Genomic DNA, 20,350 nt, shown 5'->3' with positions numbered 1-20,350 from the left:
ATTCAGAAAATATGGAAGTGAAAATGAGTTTGTAATTAGAGTGTAATATACCTCTTCCTCCATTTGAGGCACACAAAACCATACAGACTATGGTTACGCTTTTATTGTATTGTGGTCAGTGGAGTGGACCAAAACAGGAAGACATAATGCAGTCTTGGATGCAGGATATTTGAAGTGAATGCAGACACCATTCTACTTCATGAGGGAGAATCACCCAAAACTCTTGTGGGGGCAATTCAATTTCCAGCAGTTTTCACAATATGCAATGCCGCAATGACGTAATGTGGGCCTGGACCATCTGGCTATATGGGGCTAGATGTTACTACAAGCATTAAAACTACAAAATTATTCTGCCTGTTTCATTTCAGCACAGCTATATTTCATTTCTAATATGCAAGTATTTTCAGTTTGATTATGGCCCCCTTACAACCCTGGCAGAAAAATGAGGTATTAAATTAGGTGTAAATTTAGGCTCCAAATAAATCCACTCATTTACTTCAACTGAAACATTTATACTGTAGTTTCCTTTGACCAGATATTTTATAAAACAGTCTTCAGCTGAAAGGATTGCTTTTTCCTCCAATAGAAGTATTTTTTTCTTATTGTTTGATTTTACAGTTTCGACCTTACAAATTGTCAAAAAGATCTAATGGGTTTGGTTTCAATCCTGCAGGCTTACAGTGGGATGCTAAAACCTAAGCTAGTCTGTAGGTTCAACTTAAGCTGCAGAGTCACGTTTGAGCAGTCACATTTACTTTGGCTTTTCTACTCATTATTGCACCTGGTTAGGACAGAGACCTGGGGGTTCTGAAATTCATTTTTGATCTTTACTGATCCTCCCAGCAGCCTACACACTTGAACAAAAGCCTCAGACCAAACCTCAAAACCACAGCTAAGTAAAAATCATGACTTACATTTATAAATTCTAAGCAGGAAGATGTTTTATCTTTGGCTACAAATAACTCTACACAGTTAGGAAGCACATTGCTATGCAGGGTTTAAAAAGTCTTTTAGGTTTTAGATTACTGCCTTCACCACTGCACCAATGTCTTTCTAATTTTAAGGCTCAGCTCAAAGCACAAACAAGGGATTTCTCACATCCATCTCCAGAAGGTTGAACATGCTTGACTCAGCAATCTCTTTTGATTCATCAAATTTCTCCAGAGCTTGGCGAAGTTCTTCATCAGGGAGTTTGCCCTGTCTTTTCTTTTTGTAATCAAAATCCAGACGTCGACCCTCCATTTTCTTTAGGTGATGCTGAAAAGCAGGACAAATGCAAGCACAGAATGAAGACCATTCCCAAACTCTCCTTTCTTTGCCTTAAGACTGCATTATAACTAGGCAGCCCACGTCCATTTACAAATATGTGCTGTCTCTTTGCAGTATATCACCTCTTCCTTGCAGGGGAAAAAACACACAGCAATGAGATGGTTTTACATTTCATCTAAGACACCATTTTGCATTGCCATCTGAATACAGTGACAATGCACCTTCAACATTAAAAAAAGCCACCCTGAATGGATAAGTGCAGTTAACATCTGTATAGAAGATATAAGAGTTTCTAACTTTTTAAATCTGATTTGGAATTATCTGCACACTGTGGTTTTCCCCTAGAATTCTAAGGGAAAACTCCATTAAAAGCACAAGGTAGTATGTTTTTGCCTATGTCAGAGTTTTGATGAACAAGGCAACACCGGAAATCTTTTTTTCATTTTTATCAAACCGCTAAAGTATCTCAATTTCTGAAATTATCTTTTTAAGATTTTCTAGTTTATTAACTGACAAAACAATCCTGTCACTTAACCTATTCAGCAGCTGCCATGTCAAACTGGCCAAAAGCTAATGCTACCAGCACTGGCAAAGTGATTTAGGTGCTTACTTTCACTCAGAAGAATCAATTTGTCATCTCTCAAGATCTACATAACTTCAAGCGTCAGCTTCACAAAATATATCAAGCTGCCTAAGGACACCCTTCCTCCACTCATATTTAACCATGGGAAAGCCTTACTGAGCTCAGAAGAACAGTTACTCATGCAGATAAGCATTTCTTGAATTTGCTTTTATCTCCAAAACTGTAAAATTAGTTGTGTCCACAGAAGTATGTATGCACACAACTTTTCTCTATAAATGACGGGTGGTACTTGGATGACTAACTACAGATTTCATGCAAGCAAATGGTATTTGTATTCTCAGTTCTTGGGAATGTTTTGGGCACAGTTTTCATACACACAAAAGATTAATGTCAGTCTAGAGCCAACTATCAAAACCCCCCTGCATGTCATATGTTACAAAATTGAAAGTAAATACCTATTCATCTATTCAGATAGTGAAGAGTTTTCAAATGGCAGAATTAGAACACTGTGTTCATGCCTGCAAAATAATGGGATTTTCAAACTTGACTATGCTACTGTCAAAAAATGTTAGTATTTTGATCTTTCTCCTTCCAAATCATCAATGATAGAGACAGAACTGAAAAGTAAAACTCAAATCAGAAGAGACTAAAATCAGATCATCTATGAATCTGAAAGACATTTTTTAAGCTACACAATCAAAATATGTTTTGGAAATACACAGTCTATACATTCCATGTTACTAAAACGCCACATTGATGGCAATACCTGTATCTCTCTCAGATCTTTGTCATGGAGATTCTGAAGTGGGTCAATGAAGTTTTGTTTCACTTCCATGTCTAAGGAGTCTTTGACCTCAGAAAGCTCCTTCATAGCTTCTCCCACATCCGCAAGTGCTGGTCCTGAAAGAAAAGATGCCCAGTTTATCTTAAAATTGCATAGTTCCAAATTACCACAGAATGAAGCTGAGTCAAGGAAATTTCAGTTAACATTTCATTTTCAGTGTCAAGGAAGGAAACAGAATATGATGCACCGTGTGAAAGGACAACACATATTTTTCACTTCTGCAGCCCCCAGAGTTTACACATTCTAACACAGCTGAACCTGAGAATCCACACTGCGTGAAAACAGCCTGTCCCCACACCTCACGTCTGCTTATTCCTCGCTCCGGTGAAACAAACCTTCTAGAAAAGAAGTACCTGTATTTACTGCAGTGTTGCCACCACAATACCTGCAGTAGAAGTCCAGGTCTCCCTGTTTGCATTAGTGTGACTGTTTCAAAAGTAAAAATTGTTAACGTTTTCACTAATGATTTTTTTGATGAAAGTGTCAAATTCATACACAGTGTGCAGTCATACTCTTGGAGACAAAACCTCAATAAGAATTAGCTGTCTGTGTTTCTGAGATTCTCTCCAAGCCTCACTCAAGGTGCACAAAAATTATGATTCTGTTTTTCTCCTCAGCATAGAGACAACAGCAGGAAGCTCAAAAATACTTTTCTGGTTTGAGACTTAGAACAGCAGAAGAAACTCTACTTTCAAAGAAAACAAAGGGTCTGAAAACCTAAAAATGTGAAAAAGCACAAGAAACCTTAGCTTTATCTCCCAAGCAGGGAGCAGCATACTGCAAAACTAGAGAGCCTACCAGACCCAGATGAAAGGCAACAGACAGCCATACCAGCTACTATTAGTTAAGAATGTGAAAATAACTGCCATATCTATTCTGCTGTGTGTCAATGTAATCATCAGGGAATATGTAGCAATTTGTACAAACTGAATTTTATTACTAATTCATTTTCAATTTAGAAATAGGTTCAAAATTTAGCAAGTTAGAGGCAAGCAATTAAAAAAAAACAATTCAGCAATCTTCAGTAGAAATCAGCCTATATCTGTCAAGCTAACAAGTCATTTATATAGAACAAACAAGAAAGTACCTTTTCCATTGCAGATGTCCTGATGCTCAAAACAACATTTTATGAAGATTCAAATAGGAAACAGTATTTTCAAGGTCCTATTTGAGTGTCCTGAGTATTGCCCTATAAAAATGGCTGCAGAGATGTCCACACAAATAGGATGCAGAGACAAAAGATCCTGCTCTGAACGCAATCTTTTCTGATTAGAACTCTATTGTTGAAGAACAGAATGAAGAACATCTCTAATTCAGGCAGCTGCAAATTAATTTGGGGCGGAGAGGGCGAGAAGTTACAGATAAGACAAGAGTACTCACTCATGTCTTAAAATGTGGAAGTTGGCCAGAAAAAAGGCCAGAGTGCAAGGAATGAGCATTTTCAATACTGGATTTTAAAAAATCTATTAGCCTTTACTCCATGCCTGCAGTGAAGACAGAAGCATTAATTATAAGGATTCTGAGAACAGACAGGTTTTATTGTACACACACACAGATGATAATACCTCTTCCAAACACACACCTTTTAGCACAACATATCCCCAGTAATATAATCTATGAGAGAGAGCACAAAGCCTATACAGACATGGTTCCAAATGGAAACAACTTGACTTTCACTCATAGGAAAAAAATCTCTGGTCCAAATCCCCAAAAGATACTGGATCCACATCATGAAAACAGCCCTAGACCAGCCTTAGAGGAGAAGTCTGATGAAGCTGAACTCCGAAATTTCTTGCAGAAGCTCTTCCTTTATAGGATTAAATAATTATATTTAATTATATTAAATTTTAATTACAAATTTTATTTAATTAAAATTGAAAGGGAAGCAATCAAGTTACCAAAGTTGCACTCTTCTCCAAGTTCTCGACCAAATTTCAGCATCGCATCTGCCAGCAAGGCTTCAGCCTGAGGATAACCTGGTCCCTTTTCCTGACCTCGAATTTTCGACATAGTGTTGATCATGCTGAGTTTAGCTCTGGAAGCTGAAACAGGCCAGTGACAGAGTTACAAACACACAATAGTTAGAATAAACCAATAGAAATGATCTGTTTCACCTGAAATGTTGAAGTGGAATAAAAAACTACACTACCTAGATTTAAGATCAGTCCCCGATGTTCAGAAATGATTTTTAGAGTGAAGACATGAAATGTTGTTGGTCACTGACTTTTGCAGAAGTTTTCTTGCTGGTAGGTCAGAGAGGAGGCTCTGTCTTGAACTCCAAACTAAAACTTCCCTTGAAATCTTTTGGACAAAAGAAAGCCCAGAAACACTCTCAAGACAGCGTATTTGACATGGGTTAAAACTCAGGAAGAAAAATCTTTAACCCATCTCCATATTCTCAATCTTAAGATTTATGGGTACCAGATAGAAAGCAGACTGAGCCACCTTTGCTCTCAAGGACAAGTCCAGAGTAGACACATTAGTGTAGTGTTCCAGATATTTTAAATGTTTGCAAGATTTTCTACTGTAGAATAGAAAAAAAGCCCTATGTTCCCAAACAGGATGCTAAATGACTTGTAAAGCAATTTTTATTTTTTATGAGGATTTGGGGAAACTCTTAATATGTTTTTTGACTGTACTTTAGCTTATCTTTTATCTCAGATACACAACTGCAGATCAGAAGAAAGCACACATAATTATCCTAACTGATGAAAACAAAGAAGAAATAAAAGAATTAACTTGTTTGATGATGTGTTTACAGCAAATTTTTGCAACTACAGAATGTAAATGGCCTTCAGAGAATGAATTAAGTAATTGCATTTTACTTCAAATTTTGCCAGCTAAATCCTACTGCCAGCAGAGTTGGCTCAGAGTGGGTGCTTCTACCTACACTACTGTGTGTGCTATAGGAAGGCAGCTATGAATGGCTCTACTTTCTTTACTGCAAAAGACTCTACCTTGGTAGTTACTCTGATGAGTTAGCATTTCCATGGACAAAACATCCGTAACTTACGCTGATGTGTGCAAATGTCATTGGTCAAAACTCAGCCTTGCACACATTTCTGGAACAAAGCAAAACATTAGCTGACTGGAGTCAATAGTGTTTTGTTCTTACTTTACTTTTGAAGATCGTACATCATAAGATGGCTTCTGTTGCTGAACATATTTCATTTTGTGGCACACATATGTATGCACAGACATAGACACACAAACAGACACAGGAAAATCAGGAAACTGTCGTAATACATATTTTGCCTGAGAAACAGCTTATGAAAGGGCAACATATTTTTAACATACAGTAATTATGTTTTTGTAAGCTTTCTCACTACCCTTGGGTGTCACCAGATCATGCTTTTCTGCATTTGAATTTGTTGATGCCTTCTGTTCCAGTGTGCTACAAAACTAAAGGGAACAGACTGGCTGACTGTTCAGTATAAGAAACTGCATTTTAATGAAGTGTCTGGCCTTTAAAAATGGCATTGAAAGGGAGCTATTCCTAATACTGCTCAAGGAGAAGCTGTTAGATGTGTTGCTCTCCTAGGCCAAAACCTACTGAATTCAAAACTCACTGAAATCAGCACAAAGACTCCTATTGACACTGACTAGCTTTGGATTATGCGTGACGGGGGCATGACGCAAAGAAAGAAGGCATAGCTAGCCCTTATGTTACCATTTGGGGAATGATCCTGAGATGTGTAAGGAGAGGGAAAGAGAGAGAAGAGCTCAGAGAGTTGAGCAAAAGCAAAAAGTGAGGAAATACAGAAGCACAAAAGAAACCAAGGCACAAATAAAATCAAGGAGACAAGAAATGAAAACAAAGATATGGGAATAGGGGCAGCAAGTTGAAAGTTTCAGGAGTGAAAGCAAAAACATAGGAGAGAATATAAAAAAAGGAAGTGGCTATATTCTGGACGGACAGGAAAAAGTAGAAAGAAAAAGGTACAGGAAAGAATGAAAGATAGAAAGGATAATAATGGAAGGGCAAGAAATAAATGAGAAACAGTATGGTAAGTATGAAAAGTTAATCTAATCGTAAGTATCAAATCTGGTTTCTACAGTCAATTTTATTTCCTGGTGGAAGTTTCACGCCCCAAATAATCTTGTTTTAGAAGACATTCAGCAGTGGCCTCATTCCATTCTTCTTGCAAAGCTGATTCCATTAGCTTCCATGGGAGCAGAGGTAAACTTCTGCGGAGTCCTCCTGGAAATCCAACCCCTAGTCACTTGTTACTTTTCTAAATTATGTTTGAACCTGAGTGAGAACAGGCAGAAATGTACAAAACACCACACGAAAGTGATGTGAATGCCTGATTCTTTTCCTAGTTGCATGCCCTCTCCTTTACATTGCCTTTAATGGCGTCACTAACGATTCACCTTAGCATCAAGTGTTAACAGAGTCATAGTGAATCGTAAGAACAGCCGCCACAAGAGAGTTTGAAGCAAACTTCAGCATTGCTCATTTTTTATACTTTCAATCACGTTCATCCTGCATCTCTTTTTCTTTAAATCATGGTTGTGCACACCTGCATGAAAAGTTCTGAGCCTTCACCATGTTCAATTTTAGTTATTCTCACCTGTGGTCCAGGTTTTTTCATGATTGGGAAGTTGTCAAGGCCATCTTTTTCATTTTTACTAACCTCAACCCAACACCTCTTTCAATAAATTCACCTCTCTGTCATTAATATCCTTTTCTTTTCTTTCCAGCATGAGTTCATTAATTGTTTAGTAAAGTTGGACAATACTTCATGCCTCATCTATTGATTCCAAAAATATCATGAAGCCAAATGATCTCTAGCACTGCTATACTCTGCTACCAAAGCATACGGCTGTTGTCAGAGAACATTCTGCGCATCTCGTAATGTGCACTGTTATTCCAAACCTTCTTCTTCCTACCAAAAAGAGATAAGCTTTTAAGGAAAATATTCTTTTAAATGTTTCTGTTAAGGAAAATCTTTTTAATATTAATATTCCTATTTTTTATTTCTATTACTATTTCTATATTTTTATTAGTATTTCTATTTTTTAGAAAATGAGAAAGCAAACAGGAAATACTGGAAACCTGTATTTTTGGTGCCTCAGTTAAAAAGTAATATAGCTGTAGGGAGAATTTTAGAGAAGAATTTCTTTCATTTTTCAAGCAATTCTTATCACTATGGGCACCTTTTTGCAATCTCACAACTTGCCTAAACCAATCTAAGACCAAGCAAGAGCTGAAGGAGGCAATCCTGCTTTCCCCTTACTCTACCTGCTACCTTTGCCCATCTGTGGGATGAATAACATGATCTCATTTAATATGACAAAAAAAAATATTCCTCATTCTTACTACCTGTTTAATTTTCTGATCCTTCTCACATGCTCAGCAAGCAGATGAAAGATGTGTAGCTGAGGTATAGGGACTGCTTTTTTCTGCATCAGAGCAAACTTGTATCACTTTCAGGTGACGGAAACCACATCCTGAGCTACTTCCAGAAATTTTGGTCGCTGCTGCTGGTGTGAGCCTCTTTTGTGATTCACAGCAATCATAATAACTCAGATGTGTCAGGAAGGCAGCCAGACCAGCACGAAACAGCCAAAGCTTATTACTCAGTCTGTACTGTTGCACAACAGCAGCTTGATGGTAGTTAACAATTTTATTACTAGCCCCATAATGTTTGTCAAGCCTATTGCTTTTCCTGCAGAGTGCTTGTTGATGATGAGCCATGAAGCTCTGGACCCAAGTCATAAACTGTACTCCATCTGTTGACATAGAAACTGTTTTAGTCATCGTTATTTTCTCTTTAACACTTCTTGAACTTGTAAATATTCTTTCTCCTTTTTTTTCATCCATTGGCAGCAGCATCAAATTATCCTTTTTTCTCTGTGGTCTAACTTACAAATATCACCAGTTAAGCTATATCAGCACCATTCTGTCATCTGTCACATTGGAGATAATACTTCCCACCAGTTCAAATCTGCTTCCAGCTGAATTCCAGTGAATGTTGACTGTTCCTCCTGAATTTTGACTGTTCTTCCATGTAGCTCTAAGATATTAGTCACAGGGCCTAATTTTATTTTTGCACTCATTTTGCACTTGCTTAACTCCATTGACTTCATCAGTGAAGCTAACATTGATTTATGCTAGTATAAAAACCCTTCCATTCTCAGTTTATTATGGAAACCTTTAAGTTGTTTGATCTAATGGTGCACTTAGTGAGCAGAACAGCTTCCCATCACAATCCTTGTGAGGACCATTCGGCAAGAGGGGCACATGCAGCTCTCCACAAGCCCAACCACAAAACCCTTCTTCTCCTCATGGAAATGAGTCATTTAATTCTATTTTGAAGGATTAATTTAGTCACCTCTGATTAGGTCTAGTCTACCCTGTTCCCCAGTTCACCATCAGCAGCTCTTCTGCAATAACTCTAGCGAGGGCAGGAAACTGCCAATGGGTGAGGTGAGTGGTGTGGACATTGCCTCCTTCCTGTACACCGGAGAAAGCTGTTTTAAACCTTTTTCCACCTTTCAGCAATCTGCAAAAGGGCTGCCTAACCCTCCTCACTCACAGAGGGTGAAGGCAGGGCCGCAGGTGCAAAGTGAGGTCTTATGCATACTTTCATCAGTGCTTTTCAGGCATTAAGGAGACCCCACTGGTTGGTTTAGTGTCTAATGGCTTATTAATCATACCTTCAAGGTCAGCGCTTCAGTAGTGCAGCTACAATAAATGGGCTGTATCTTTTCCAGGTTTTCATACCATTGCAGTGCCAGTCCTATGTATTTCCAGAAAAACTTACAAGAAAGGTATTTTTCTCCTGCCTATCTCTCAGAATTTTGTCAAAAATAATTGACAAAATAGGAAACGGAAAAAGGGAAAAATAGCATCTGGAACTGCCCTGCTCCACCTGACTAGCAGCCCTGTTTTTATTTTGGTTCATGGCAAGCATCTGTGAATCTCTGCAGGCACAGCCCCTGGCTGCCCTGCTCCCTCGCAGGCAGTGGGACGGGCCCTGCTGCCCCCCGACACACCAGCCCCGGGACCTGCCAGGCTGCTCAGTGCCCTGGCACTCAGCTCCTTGCTGGTAAACACACTATTTCTAAGCACATGGTTTCCCTTTACTTAAAGCAAAGACATACAAAAGGAAAACAGCTCCCCCAAAGCCAGCCTCCATCCCCCTGACTGCCTAACGCCAGAAGCCTGTACTTGTCTCAAGTCTTTTCACTTCATAGTAATCCCACTGGCTTTGCTTTAATCTTAACTGCACCAGTAAGGGTGAGCTCTGTGAGACTGCGCATGGATGAAGAAAAAAAAATGTTTTAACAAAGTGCTGCAAGTGTTGTGAGACTGTGAAATTATATTACCTGGATTGGGCTGAAGATATTCTATTGTCTTGGCCATTATTTCAATAACTGCTCTGCTGGTGACATCCACTTTCTAAAGGAGAGAGAATTAAACAAAAAGAAACATGAAAAGAGATGTTAGAAAAAAGGAAGATTTTTTTTCCTCTCTTCTTTTATTCTTAAAAATTCTTTTAATTCTTATTATTATTTTATTTTTCTGTCCCTAAGAACTGCTGCTGACTAAATCCAGCACTGATACCAGAATGGTGATAATGCAACATGCCTGAAAATCTATTGAAACCATCAGCCCGCTGTTCAATTTGTAGCAGAACCACTCTTAAGTGAGGCCATTATTCAGGCAGCAAAGATAAAAGAACAGAAGTATAGAGTAATCCAGTACAGAGTAACTCAGGTTGCATGGGGAATTTGATACAGTTCATTGTATTGTACTGATTGAGACGTACACCACCTCAAGACATGCCCACAAAAGGGAAAACTTTTGCCTAGAAAAGGTCAGTGAAAACTATCTGAAGTACTAGTACTCTTTGGTCTCCTATTAACTGGAAAAGCAAAGGGAAAGCAGTTGTCAATCAAAAAAAACCCACCAAACACAAAAGGAGCTGTCTGTTTCCTTCAAGGTCAGTCCTGGTAAAATTGGGATAGGGAAGAATAGGTCTCCCTCAGCATCCAACCTCAAGAAATCTATTACCATGGAGGCACTGACCATTTATTTCCTTGGGCTGAATCAGTAAAGAATTACTTAATATTTAGGAATTTAAAATTTAAAATTTAAAAGGTGACTATTCTGAACTGAAGATCAGTATTTCTTTCAGCTGTAATAAGATCTTTCTTAAGAGGTTTTCTGCATCAGCTTTCTAAGTTACATACAGGGAAGTATGCAACTATTCTGGATTCAACAAACTGCTTACTATCCATAAAACTTTAGAGGAACAGTTTGCAATCACAGTTCATCCAAGAGATTCTGAGCACCATCTGCATCCACAGACTTTGTCGGGAGCTGCAAGATTTATGCATCTTCCAACAGATAATCCAATCCCTCTCAGAATCAGGCCTCAAAGAAAGAAACATTGCTTCTGCAGATCTGGGGTTTCCTGTAACCTCTCCCGCACTCTGCATTCACGAAGACACATTGCATTTCTCTGCCAGGTAGCTCGTGTCCCACAGAGCGAACTCCTTTGCAACAAAAGTGAGCTCCTATTTTCAAAGTGAGCACCTGAGATAAACTGGTTACAGCATGCTGTGCTTGACCTCTTTCCTGTTTTCCACTGCCACTGCCATCTGCCAGGTCTTGCTCTCTGCTTTACACAAAGAAGCAGAAAAGGACTGGCAGCCAAGGGTAAAGAAATAGCTGAACTGCCTGGTGGGGAGCCCAGAAAGGGCTGGAAGGCTGCAGAGGAGAGCGGGGGTGAGGGAGCAGATGGCTGGGGACAGGCAGCAGGGACACGTCCACCGCGGGGGCACAGGGCCAGGTGGGAGCAGGGAGGCAACCCACGAGCCTGCTCCCTTCTCCTCCCTCGTCCCCGGGCGCCATCCCGTGCCGCCCACAAGCCCTGCATGGGACTCTCTCCCGGCTTTGCACTGTCCTATTTTTCATTCTAAATCTTGCATCGTTTTTCTAAATCTTCTTTAGTAACTTCCAGTTTTGATGGTAATTTCTATACTTGCATCCACTTCAAAGGGAAAACAGGGGGAGGGGGAGAAATCAACTCTGCAGTGCTTGCATTGCAGGAAGAAAGGAAGATCCTGATATGCACTTTTCTTTCATTTTCCATCCAAAGTTCTTTCCCATCTCTCTACACAAATACACAGATAAGTAGCATCTGCTTCTCTGCACCAGGGACACATATCAGGTATGTATCCTACAAATCACCTAACAGCAGCTTGTTTTACAAGATTTGCTGGTGACTTTCAAAGTCAAAGCCAGAAAAATAACTGCCACTGCTGACCTTTTCAGCTGGCATATTCACACCATCATGCACAGTGAGCAGACTTTTTTTCCACAAAAACGCTCACTGTTGCCGCTGCCGGCCTCCCTGAGCGTTCAGTGGCGGAAGCTGCCCCTATGTCCCAGTGGGACTTGGCCAGTGGAGGCTGCCGGGGGGGAACCTTGAACCCGTGAACCAATATCCGGGGGCCTTGCTCCTCTTGGCTGACACTCAGGGAGCATCACAGAGGAATCACGGGCACCTTCTGCCACCAAAACGTCCGTCCTTTTAGACAAAGTCTCTGTTTCCAGGGATGCTCTACACTTACCTGAAGCTAATTTGTAGCTGGCATTAGTCTCAACCACTGAAATATTGGCATTTTACAGAGTGCATATATATTATGTATTCCTTGGTCAGAGAATGAAAAGGGACAAGGAACTGAAAGCTCAGTCTGCTGAATAAAAGTTGAGTCTTTCAAAATTACTTGAGTGATTTGGGGAAAAAAGGTTAGAAAATCCTGTCCTAGAAAGGAAAATAAACAGTAACAATGGATGTACATACCCTTATACAGACTTACCCTTTCCATTTCTTTGAAGTCATCATCTAGCTTGGTTCCTTCTGCACCTCCTACTTTCTCACTCACTTTCTGCAGTTATTAAAAAAAAAAAAAAAAGCAGATTCAGCAATAACTGAAAATCTAACTTTCATGGGGAAGTGTTTTTTCTATAAGTTTCAGAACACTCAAACGTGCTATTCTTTATTTCTGAAAAACTTATTTCAAATATACTTTATTTCAGGTTAAACACTAAGAAAATATAGATTAGTGTTTAATTCTCAGAGACCCAAACTTCTGCTGGTGTCAGAAGAGTTACATACTGCCACGTCTTTGCAGGATCACAGCCTTGCTTCTTTGCATAATGAATATCTACACCTCGAACTTACCAAACCATTGATCAACAATAACAAAACTGTCTTCAGCAGACAGAAATATCCGTGGTCAAAAAGGAGGTGCCTTGATGGAATGAACTGGCCAAAGGAGTCAAGAAACTGAGAAGTCCTCATCAGATGTGAAAAATGCCCTTAGCTGCACTGCCCAGAACATTTTAATGCAACACCAAGGATAATAATATCTAAGTACAGAGTAGGAAGACACTCCCAAGCCCTGACTCTAAACCACCCAGAAGGCAACAGACAGCAAACATCCCACAGCTGAAAACCCTCAGATATGTATTTATTCAAGCCAAAACCAGACCTGCATCATTAAAAATTAAGCTTATATATAAAAATGATGCATAGAAAAACCTACATTCACAGCATGCAAGAGCTTGAGGGCCACATGGTTTATATATAAAACACCTAGTTGACAGTTCAAATAAAAACAACAAAAAAGTGAACTTCAGTGTCATGTCTTTGGCAAATTTGCTATTTTTTGCAAAATACTGTTTGAAAGACAATTAGGAAATGGTTCTGTGTTGCCATTTCATTTTTCTGATTCATGCTAGAACACACTGAACTGAGTTTCCCATTACTGTCGGTAAAAGTGACAATAACAGATACAAATGGTGACTGCTATGCAGCACTAGTCAAAAAGGATTTTTAGCAATTGCATTGTTAGTCACAAAGTGTTTTAGCACTGTAACTCCACAAGTCAGTCAGATGCACATGACCCAGTGAATGTAGCAATCTTCCTCGGCACTGGTATTTGTCAGGAAATTTATCAGACACACGACTTTCTGTTTTCTCTTCATTTTCAGCATTTTGTATTGAACATTATTTAATTTTACACACATTTCTAGGTGTCTCTGAATCCTCTTTAGACTGTTTTAGCTGAATGTAACTGCTGATTTCAGTAAAGTCACTCCTGCATTCAACAGGCAGAAATGAAAGAAAAATTGCACTTTTTCCCCTCTTGGTTTCAACCATTGTGTTAAGTTTTTTACAACTTCCTTTTAATATAAAGAGAAGAAAGACATACAGGCAATCACTCCCCTTCTATGAATAACACCTAGACATTTGATTAATTTCAAATTTGTTGACTTCCATAAAACAGCAACTGCAGTACAGCCAGGCCCTTACTAATGCAGACCATTATTGTCTGTACAATGGGAAACGGCTATCACCTCTGTTGTTTTCTGTCAACTTCTCACTAACCAGAATGCTGCATTAATGAAGCAAAGTTTATTCAGGTACACTAATGAGACAGCAATCCTTGGGAACTTCCTGAGAAAACAACGGAAGAACTTTACTTATCCCTTTTTTCTTATACAGAATGGATTTGAAAATCTCTGCAAACACTCCCCTGTCATCATTCTGAATGCAGATGAGTTTGCGTCCATATCACTGAACTTGTGCCTGACAGAGATTAGTGAAGTGCAACAAAAATTCCTAGATTTGAAACTCAGTACTATTACAAATAATTGTGCAATGGACAACAGATGGACTGAATGTCCTAAAAGCTGCTATTTATCTGCAGTTTCTGTGAAATCTGGTAACAAAGGAAGCATAAAAGACAGGTCAGAAGCTTTCTTCAACAATCCATGAATGAATCTTTTGCACATGGACCTCCAACTATGGTTGAGATGGCAAAATATGCACAGGAGCTTTCTACCACAAATTTCAACACCCTGAAAAGGACAAGAAACAAAAATAATACTATTTGAATATTCAAAACAGATTTGAATAATTGAAGTTGAACTCTAAAAATACGAAGTACCCAAAGGTAACCAATGTTCCAGCTCTTTTAGCTGTATCTTCACATTTTTTATCTTTTCAGCTGCTTGGGGTCTCTTCATAGTTGATGAGGATTTACATAGACATGGCTGATCATCCCCAGAGAGCCCCTAAAGATCCCATCTCACATCTACAAATCTTTGCAATTGCTCTTTCCCGTCATATTCATCATTCTTCTTGCTGAGGAATGTAGAAGACTCTTATTTAGTAATGCTGCTCCATAGCCAGCAGGAGCAGTCACTGCTAAGTTAACAAGGCAATGCATCCCTCTCTTTTTTCTCAGCTTGCTTTCCATTTTTAAAAAAAATCCTCACTCTGTCCATATTAGTCTCACATCCAGTTTTATGACTCCCTGCTTTAAGGTATCAAATGAAAAAAACTATGACTCACTGATTTAAGATAACAAATGAAAGAACATCCATGTCCCAGGCAAAAATTTCATTTGTAAAGCTCTTGGTCAAGTACCGCCAAGGGCAACAGAAAGATGAGTCAAAGTAGAAAGATAAACCATGAAGTCTTTAGCTCTCCTCGAACTAGGCGATTCTTCTCTTGGGGTCACCTGCATCACAGGCCTTCAGAGCAGCACCTTCACCACCACCATCCAAGCAAAAACCTGGTTTGCAAAAGTGCTGACAGACCACAGGAAAAGAGCAGCTGAACCACAATCCCCCTTGAAAAGTCACAGGCACTTACTAGTCAGAGCAGAGAAATCAAAGTAAAGATTCAAATTTAAGAATAAAAAGCCCTCAAGAGTTAAATCCTTCCCTAAGGCAGAAGGGTGAAATCTGCTCAGAGGAGGATATTCAGCAGCCCACTGGAAGGCCAAAATCTAAAGTGGTCCTGTGGGAGCTGTGGGCCTGACAAAGGCATAAGCAGCAAAGCCCACACCTATGTCATCATTGTACTGACAAAATTTAGAGGTATTATTTAACTGCTGTATATCCAGGCTTCCAATCAGCTGTTAAAGTACTTAATTAAGGCTGCTATTCCACAACCCTCTCTCTGAAATTGTCAGATTTGGTTATGACAGGTTATGAAGCTTACATCTGCTTACATCAGCTGAGGATCTGCTCTCATCTGCTCTCAGAAGCAGTCTGAAAAATTCTCAGCAAACAAATATAGCTAGCTAGAAAACAAAAGTCCCCTCTGCCCTATCATATAGATGAAGGTTTCAACATTTTGCATCTTGTTTTACAGCCAAATGAAAACTGGATCCTTTAAGTTGTTTTTAAAATGGTAATAATGCATCTCCTGCTAGTTCAGTGGGCATACAGAAGAACCAAGACCTAATCTTGGGTCTCCAGCAACAGAAATCGGGGCTGAAATTATTTAGCTATTTTAGATCACACCTTCTCTTATGTTGATTAACTATTTCCTCCTGCCTCCCAAAACCTTCACAATAAAATTACCATATCAATATATTTAATAAAAAATTTTGAACAAACAAGCATTTTCTGGGTGGGGGAAATATGTAATGAAAAGGTTTGTTGCTCACCAAAAATTTGCAGATTTTTTTCTACACCTAATAACAACATGTTCTAAAGTCTCGATCTCATATATTACACAACTGAAAACAAGCACTGTGTGCCTTAGAACAAAGTCCAGTTGCATAAGGATCCTGTTTCCACTCATGCAGAATATTAACTTAGCATCTGCTGGTCACAATGCTTTTAGTGGAGACTACAAAGGTGGTGGGAATCCTATTTTTAGTGGGGAAAAGAAACCCTGCTTTCTTCTGTCAGAAAATTTTAAAAACACAGTCTTTGGTAGAAGCTGACGGGATTTGGAATAAGAGACAGAATGCCTGGAACGTAGTTTGGTTGATGGAGCAGATCTGAACCAGCAAAACTTGGGTCTTAGTTACGGAGCTTTTTGTTCCATTTTTCATATAGTTGTGCAATCTACCTTTTTGTTATTGCTGATTCATTGGCGATATGTTGTACAGGCCAAAATACGCCTGTGCAGTCACTATGGATACACTGAAAACATCAATTGCCTTACACAGACTACACTGATGATCACTTCCACAGTTTCCTATAAAGCAATCTTCTAATTAATGGTAATACGAATCTGACACTGTCATCTGTCACTGCTCACAAGACATTAATGCAAATCAAATGTGCATTAAGTAGCTACTCCATAGGAATTATGTTCTTCAGTACTATGACACTGAATCTTATTAGACTGCTTTCTGAACAATTCACAGTTCAAACAATTACCTACCAAATCCCCTCCTACTATCAAAAAAAAAAAAAAAAAAAAAAAAAAAACCACTTGTGCAGTATGATAAGCCTCTACCTGAACTTGAAAATACAGCAAGATCAGCATCAAACTACAGTAGTTATTTAGGTCAGCTGAGTCTTCAGCTCTACTCATTTTGTGAAACAATGGTGAAACAGTATATGTATAGTGCAGCTTTGCTTCTGTTTAAGAGTAGAAAACCAGCTCTGGATGTTTTGCCACCACAGTACATTGGCTTTGGCTATGAGGCAAGTTGAACGCTGTCTTTGCAAGGCAGCTACACCAGTGTGACAGTCGCTCTCTGTGGCATTCACAGCCCCAGACAGAGAGTACTGCAACATTTTTACTTACACACAGCACAGTGCAAACTCTAATTTAGTGCCCCTCTCCCTTCTGAATGCCCTTTGTCATTACTACCATCCCAGATCCATTTTCCCATTCAGGGATTTTGGAGATCAGTCCTTCCACACTGACTCCTACCTGCAGCATAGTCCAATCTACACGGAATAATTTCTGTACCCCTAAAAAGGAAGGCTGTTTACACCGCATTTCTATCAAATTGCCACTCCAACAGTAATGTAAGGAGTGGTAAGAACCAAGCCTTATTAATATGAAGAGCTACAGGGAACAGTAGTGAAGGGAGCTTACAAATCTGTGATGGAGAAAAAGAGAGTCCTCTACAATTCATGCCCATTTCTGCTAAATACAGGTTACCCTGTGATGTCTCACTCCCAATTTCTAGATATCTGTTCCACAGATTTCTATAGTTCTTCCATGCAGCTTTTGCCTTTTTGACTTTTATCTGTCATTGCAAGGTTTCATGTTCTGGAGGCAGGGTGACAGCAGTAAGCATCTTCAGGTTAAGACTTTCAATCAGGCTCCAAAATGCTGTGCTGCTTTGTTAGCATTGCAAACACAAGAAAGACATAGATGGCTTGCAAAAGAGAGTGAGAAATATACATTTTAATGAGAAGAATTCTGCGTACACACGGTGAAGGTTTGCCAACACTGTAGGCTTCTCAGAAAGAGTAAACATTTGAAAAAGAACATTTATATAAAGCACAGTCTCTAGTCAAGACTTTTTTTATTCTCTCTGTCACTTCACATGCCAGAATAAGACAAAACTGCCACTTGCAGGCTAGTTTTTCCATCTGCTTGATGCTGCATGGTTTGGTACTTGAGATATCAGAATTTGTTATCACAGAAAAAGGTGTTGTCTGCTATTCGAATTTACGATCATGGCCTTGGTTCTCTGCAGTCAACTAGGCACAAGTCTTGTGGCAAATCACACTTTCAGCAGTAACAGTAAGCAAGAGAGATTTTCTGGTAACCTCAGATAAATTACAACATGAAATAAAAGAAAAAAACACCTCAAAAGTCTAAGTCAATTAGCTGTATATGGGACTACTTCTCCTCTTGACATTAGAATACAGAAAAAAAGAGACATCTTTTCTAGGTTAGTTTGGTGATAACTCATCTTCAGAAAACCTAACAGGATGTAGGAAATGCCACTGCAGGTTTACAGCACCTCATTCTCTATCACAAAGGAAACTAATATCTGATTTAACTGAGACAGAGTGACCTTGCTCAAGGATTGCTTTTCAGGATCATCTGTCTAGGTGAGGGAAGTTCTGATTTACAAGCCAAAAGATCTGAAATCATTAGTCTTAGAAAGCTTCAAGAAACTCTGCAGGCTGTGACATAACCTCATTGAAACTTTCAATTATCATAATAGATTTCACAAGACAGGAAAGCTCATCGCCCTTTCCCTTTCATTTAATATTCTCTATATTTTATTCTATTTTTTTTTAAGTTGCAAACATACTGTATAAAATATGGACTGTGAATTGGAAATGGCACAGGAATGTGGGACAAGCCACTTCGGCAGGAAGACTTAAACAGGATCCTGAATTAACATACATGTAAGGTTCAGAAAGACAGTGATGTCCAGTTACATTTCGTTAACGAATTTCTCCTCTTCAGCTGTGAGAGCTGGAAGAGCAGCCCATAATGCCAGCTGGGTGCCATCAGCAGAGCTGTGTAAGATGGGATCCTTCCCTTGCAGCAATGAGGACCACAGTGACTCCATTGCTTATAGCAGAAGCTATAAAGGGTCATGAAGACAGTAAGGAAAAACAAAAGGGAGAGACCAGAGATCCCACAGTCTCCAGGGGACTCCAGCATTTCACTCAAGTGTTTACACCGAGGCTTTGATTATGCCATTGAGGCTTTGTTTTCTCCTTGGCAAAATGAAGAAAAACACTTGCCTACCACATGGGAAAATTGTGAGCATTAATTTGCACCTGCTACTACATGCCACCAGGAGCATATCCAACAGAAGTTTCAGTGATGTAGTTGAGGTAAGCATCTGCCAGACAAGTCATATCATTTCTTCTTCCTCACTGTCATTCAACAGATATATTAAATCAGAAATCTCCCTACCTACTACTTTCTCTGATAGCACTGCAATCACTGGTTTGTTCCACCTCAGCAGCACACCAGCTAGAGCCTGGTAAGTTTACCCAAAGCTGACCTAGGCTATGCTAAAGGTGTTATCACACAGGCTGCCCCGTAAGACCCTCCCACCTTGACCCTGCAGCCGTGGGATGAAGAATGACAGCAATATAGTGCACTGTTCAAGATCAGGAAGTGAACTGAATCTGGGAAGCTCAAGAGAAAAGGGAAGGGTGAGACTGGATCACTAGGAGGACTACAGATGGCTTGCCTCCATTTCTTGTAAAGCATCCTCTAAATATCCTCTAAATATCCAATAGCTTGGCCTTGCTAGTCCTCACAGCTGCTACAAGTAAGGCCCATAGCCCTGTTAAAAGCCCTGCTAACAGCCTGGGGGCAGGCTGGAAAGCCTGGGAAGTTGGCCACAGAAATGACAAATGTGTTTGTAAGGCTTGTGACATGCACAGAAAATAGGACTTGGCAATGCTAAAGGCAAGCGACTGCTAAAGCTTGTAGAGTCACGAAGGAAAATCTTTGTGGAACAGATTCTCACCTCAGTGATGCTGGTGTTAATCTGGAGCAAAGGCAAAATGGCTCAGTGGAGCTCTTTCTTCCCAAGAAGGATAAGAGAGACGAGGATCCCAACCTCTAGCATTGTCACAGTATAAGAAATACCCCTCTGTGAACCTGTCCTGTGTTCCTACTCTCATTATTTAGAATCAGACCCTAATTTGCCTTTTTTCATTTTGAGCTAAACCTCAAGGGGAGGGGCAGGGGGGATGCCTGGATCAGTCATTTCCCTGCTTTGCTTTCAGGCTGCCAGCAAGGACCACGCTGCAGAGTTGTTGCAGCTCCAGCATCACACAAGGAGCCACTCGGATTCAGCACTGGCGCACAGCACGGCAGAAAGCACGCCTGCGTCTCCGCAGGCTGCTGCACTGAGAGCAGTCTCTGCAGAGCCGCTGCTGC

The 20,350-nt window shown here is 39.7% G+C and overlaps 1 protein-coding gene across 1 annotated transcript in view; it reads right to left on the bottom strand.

Moving 5' to 3' along the window:
* The window catches only part of SH3GL2 (SH3 domain containing GRB2 like 2, endophilin A1), a 97,045-nt gene that overhangs the window by 7,569 nt on the left and 69,126 nt on the right, over nt 1–20,350 (bottom strand). The window contains exons 2-6 of the mRNA XM_067315551.1: nt 12,534–12,602; nt 10,032–10,104; nt 4,595–4,738; nt 2,619–2,752; nt 1,099–1,257 (exon numbers count right to left, since the gene is read on the bottom strand). Of these exons, the coding sequence (XP_067171652.1) occupies nt 1,099–1,257; nt 2,619–2,752; nt 4,595–4,738; nt 10,032–10,104; nt 12,534–12,602 (579 nt within the window). The remainder of the gene's footprint in view (nt 1–1,098; nt 1,258–2,618; nt 2,753–4,594; nt 4,739–10,031; nt 10,105–12,533; nt 12,603–20,350) is intronic.

The sequence above is a fragment of the Apteryx mantelli genome, chromosome Z (genome assembly GCF_036417845.1).
Source record: "Apteryx mantelli isolate bAptMan1 chromosome Z, bAptMan1.hap1, whole genome shotgun sequence".
Classification (NCBI taxonomy): domain Eukaryota; kingdom Metazoa; phylum Chordata; class Aves; order Apterygiformes; family Apterygidae; genus Apteryx; species Apteryx mantelli.
Note: the sequence above shows the minus strand (reverse complement) of the source record. Positions and strands in the feature narration are given on the sequence as shown.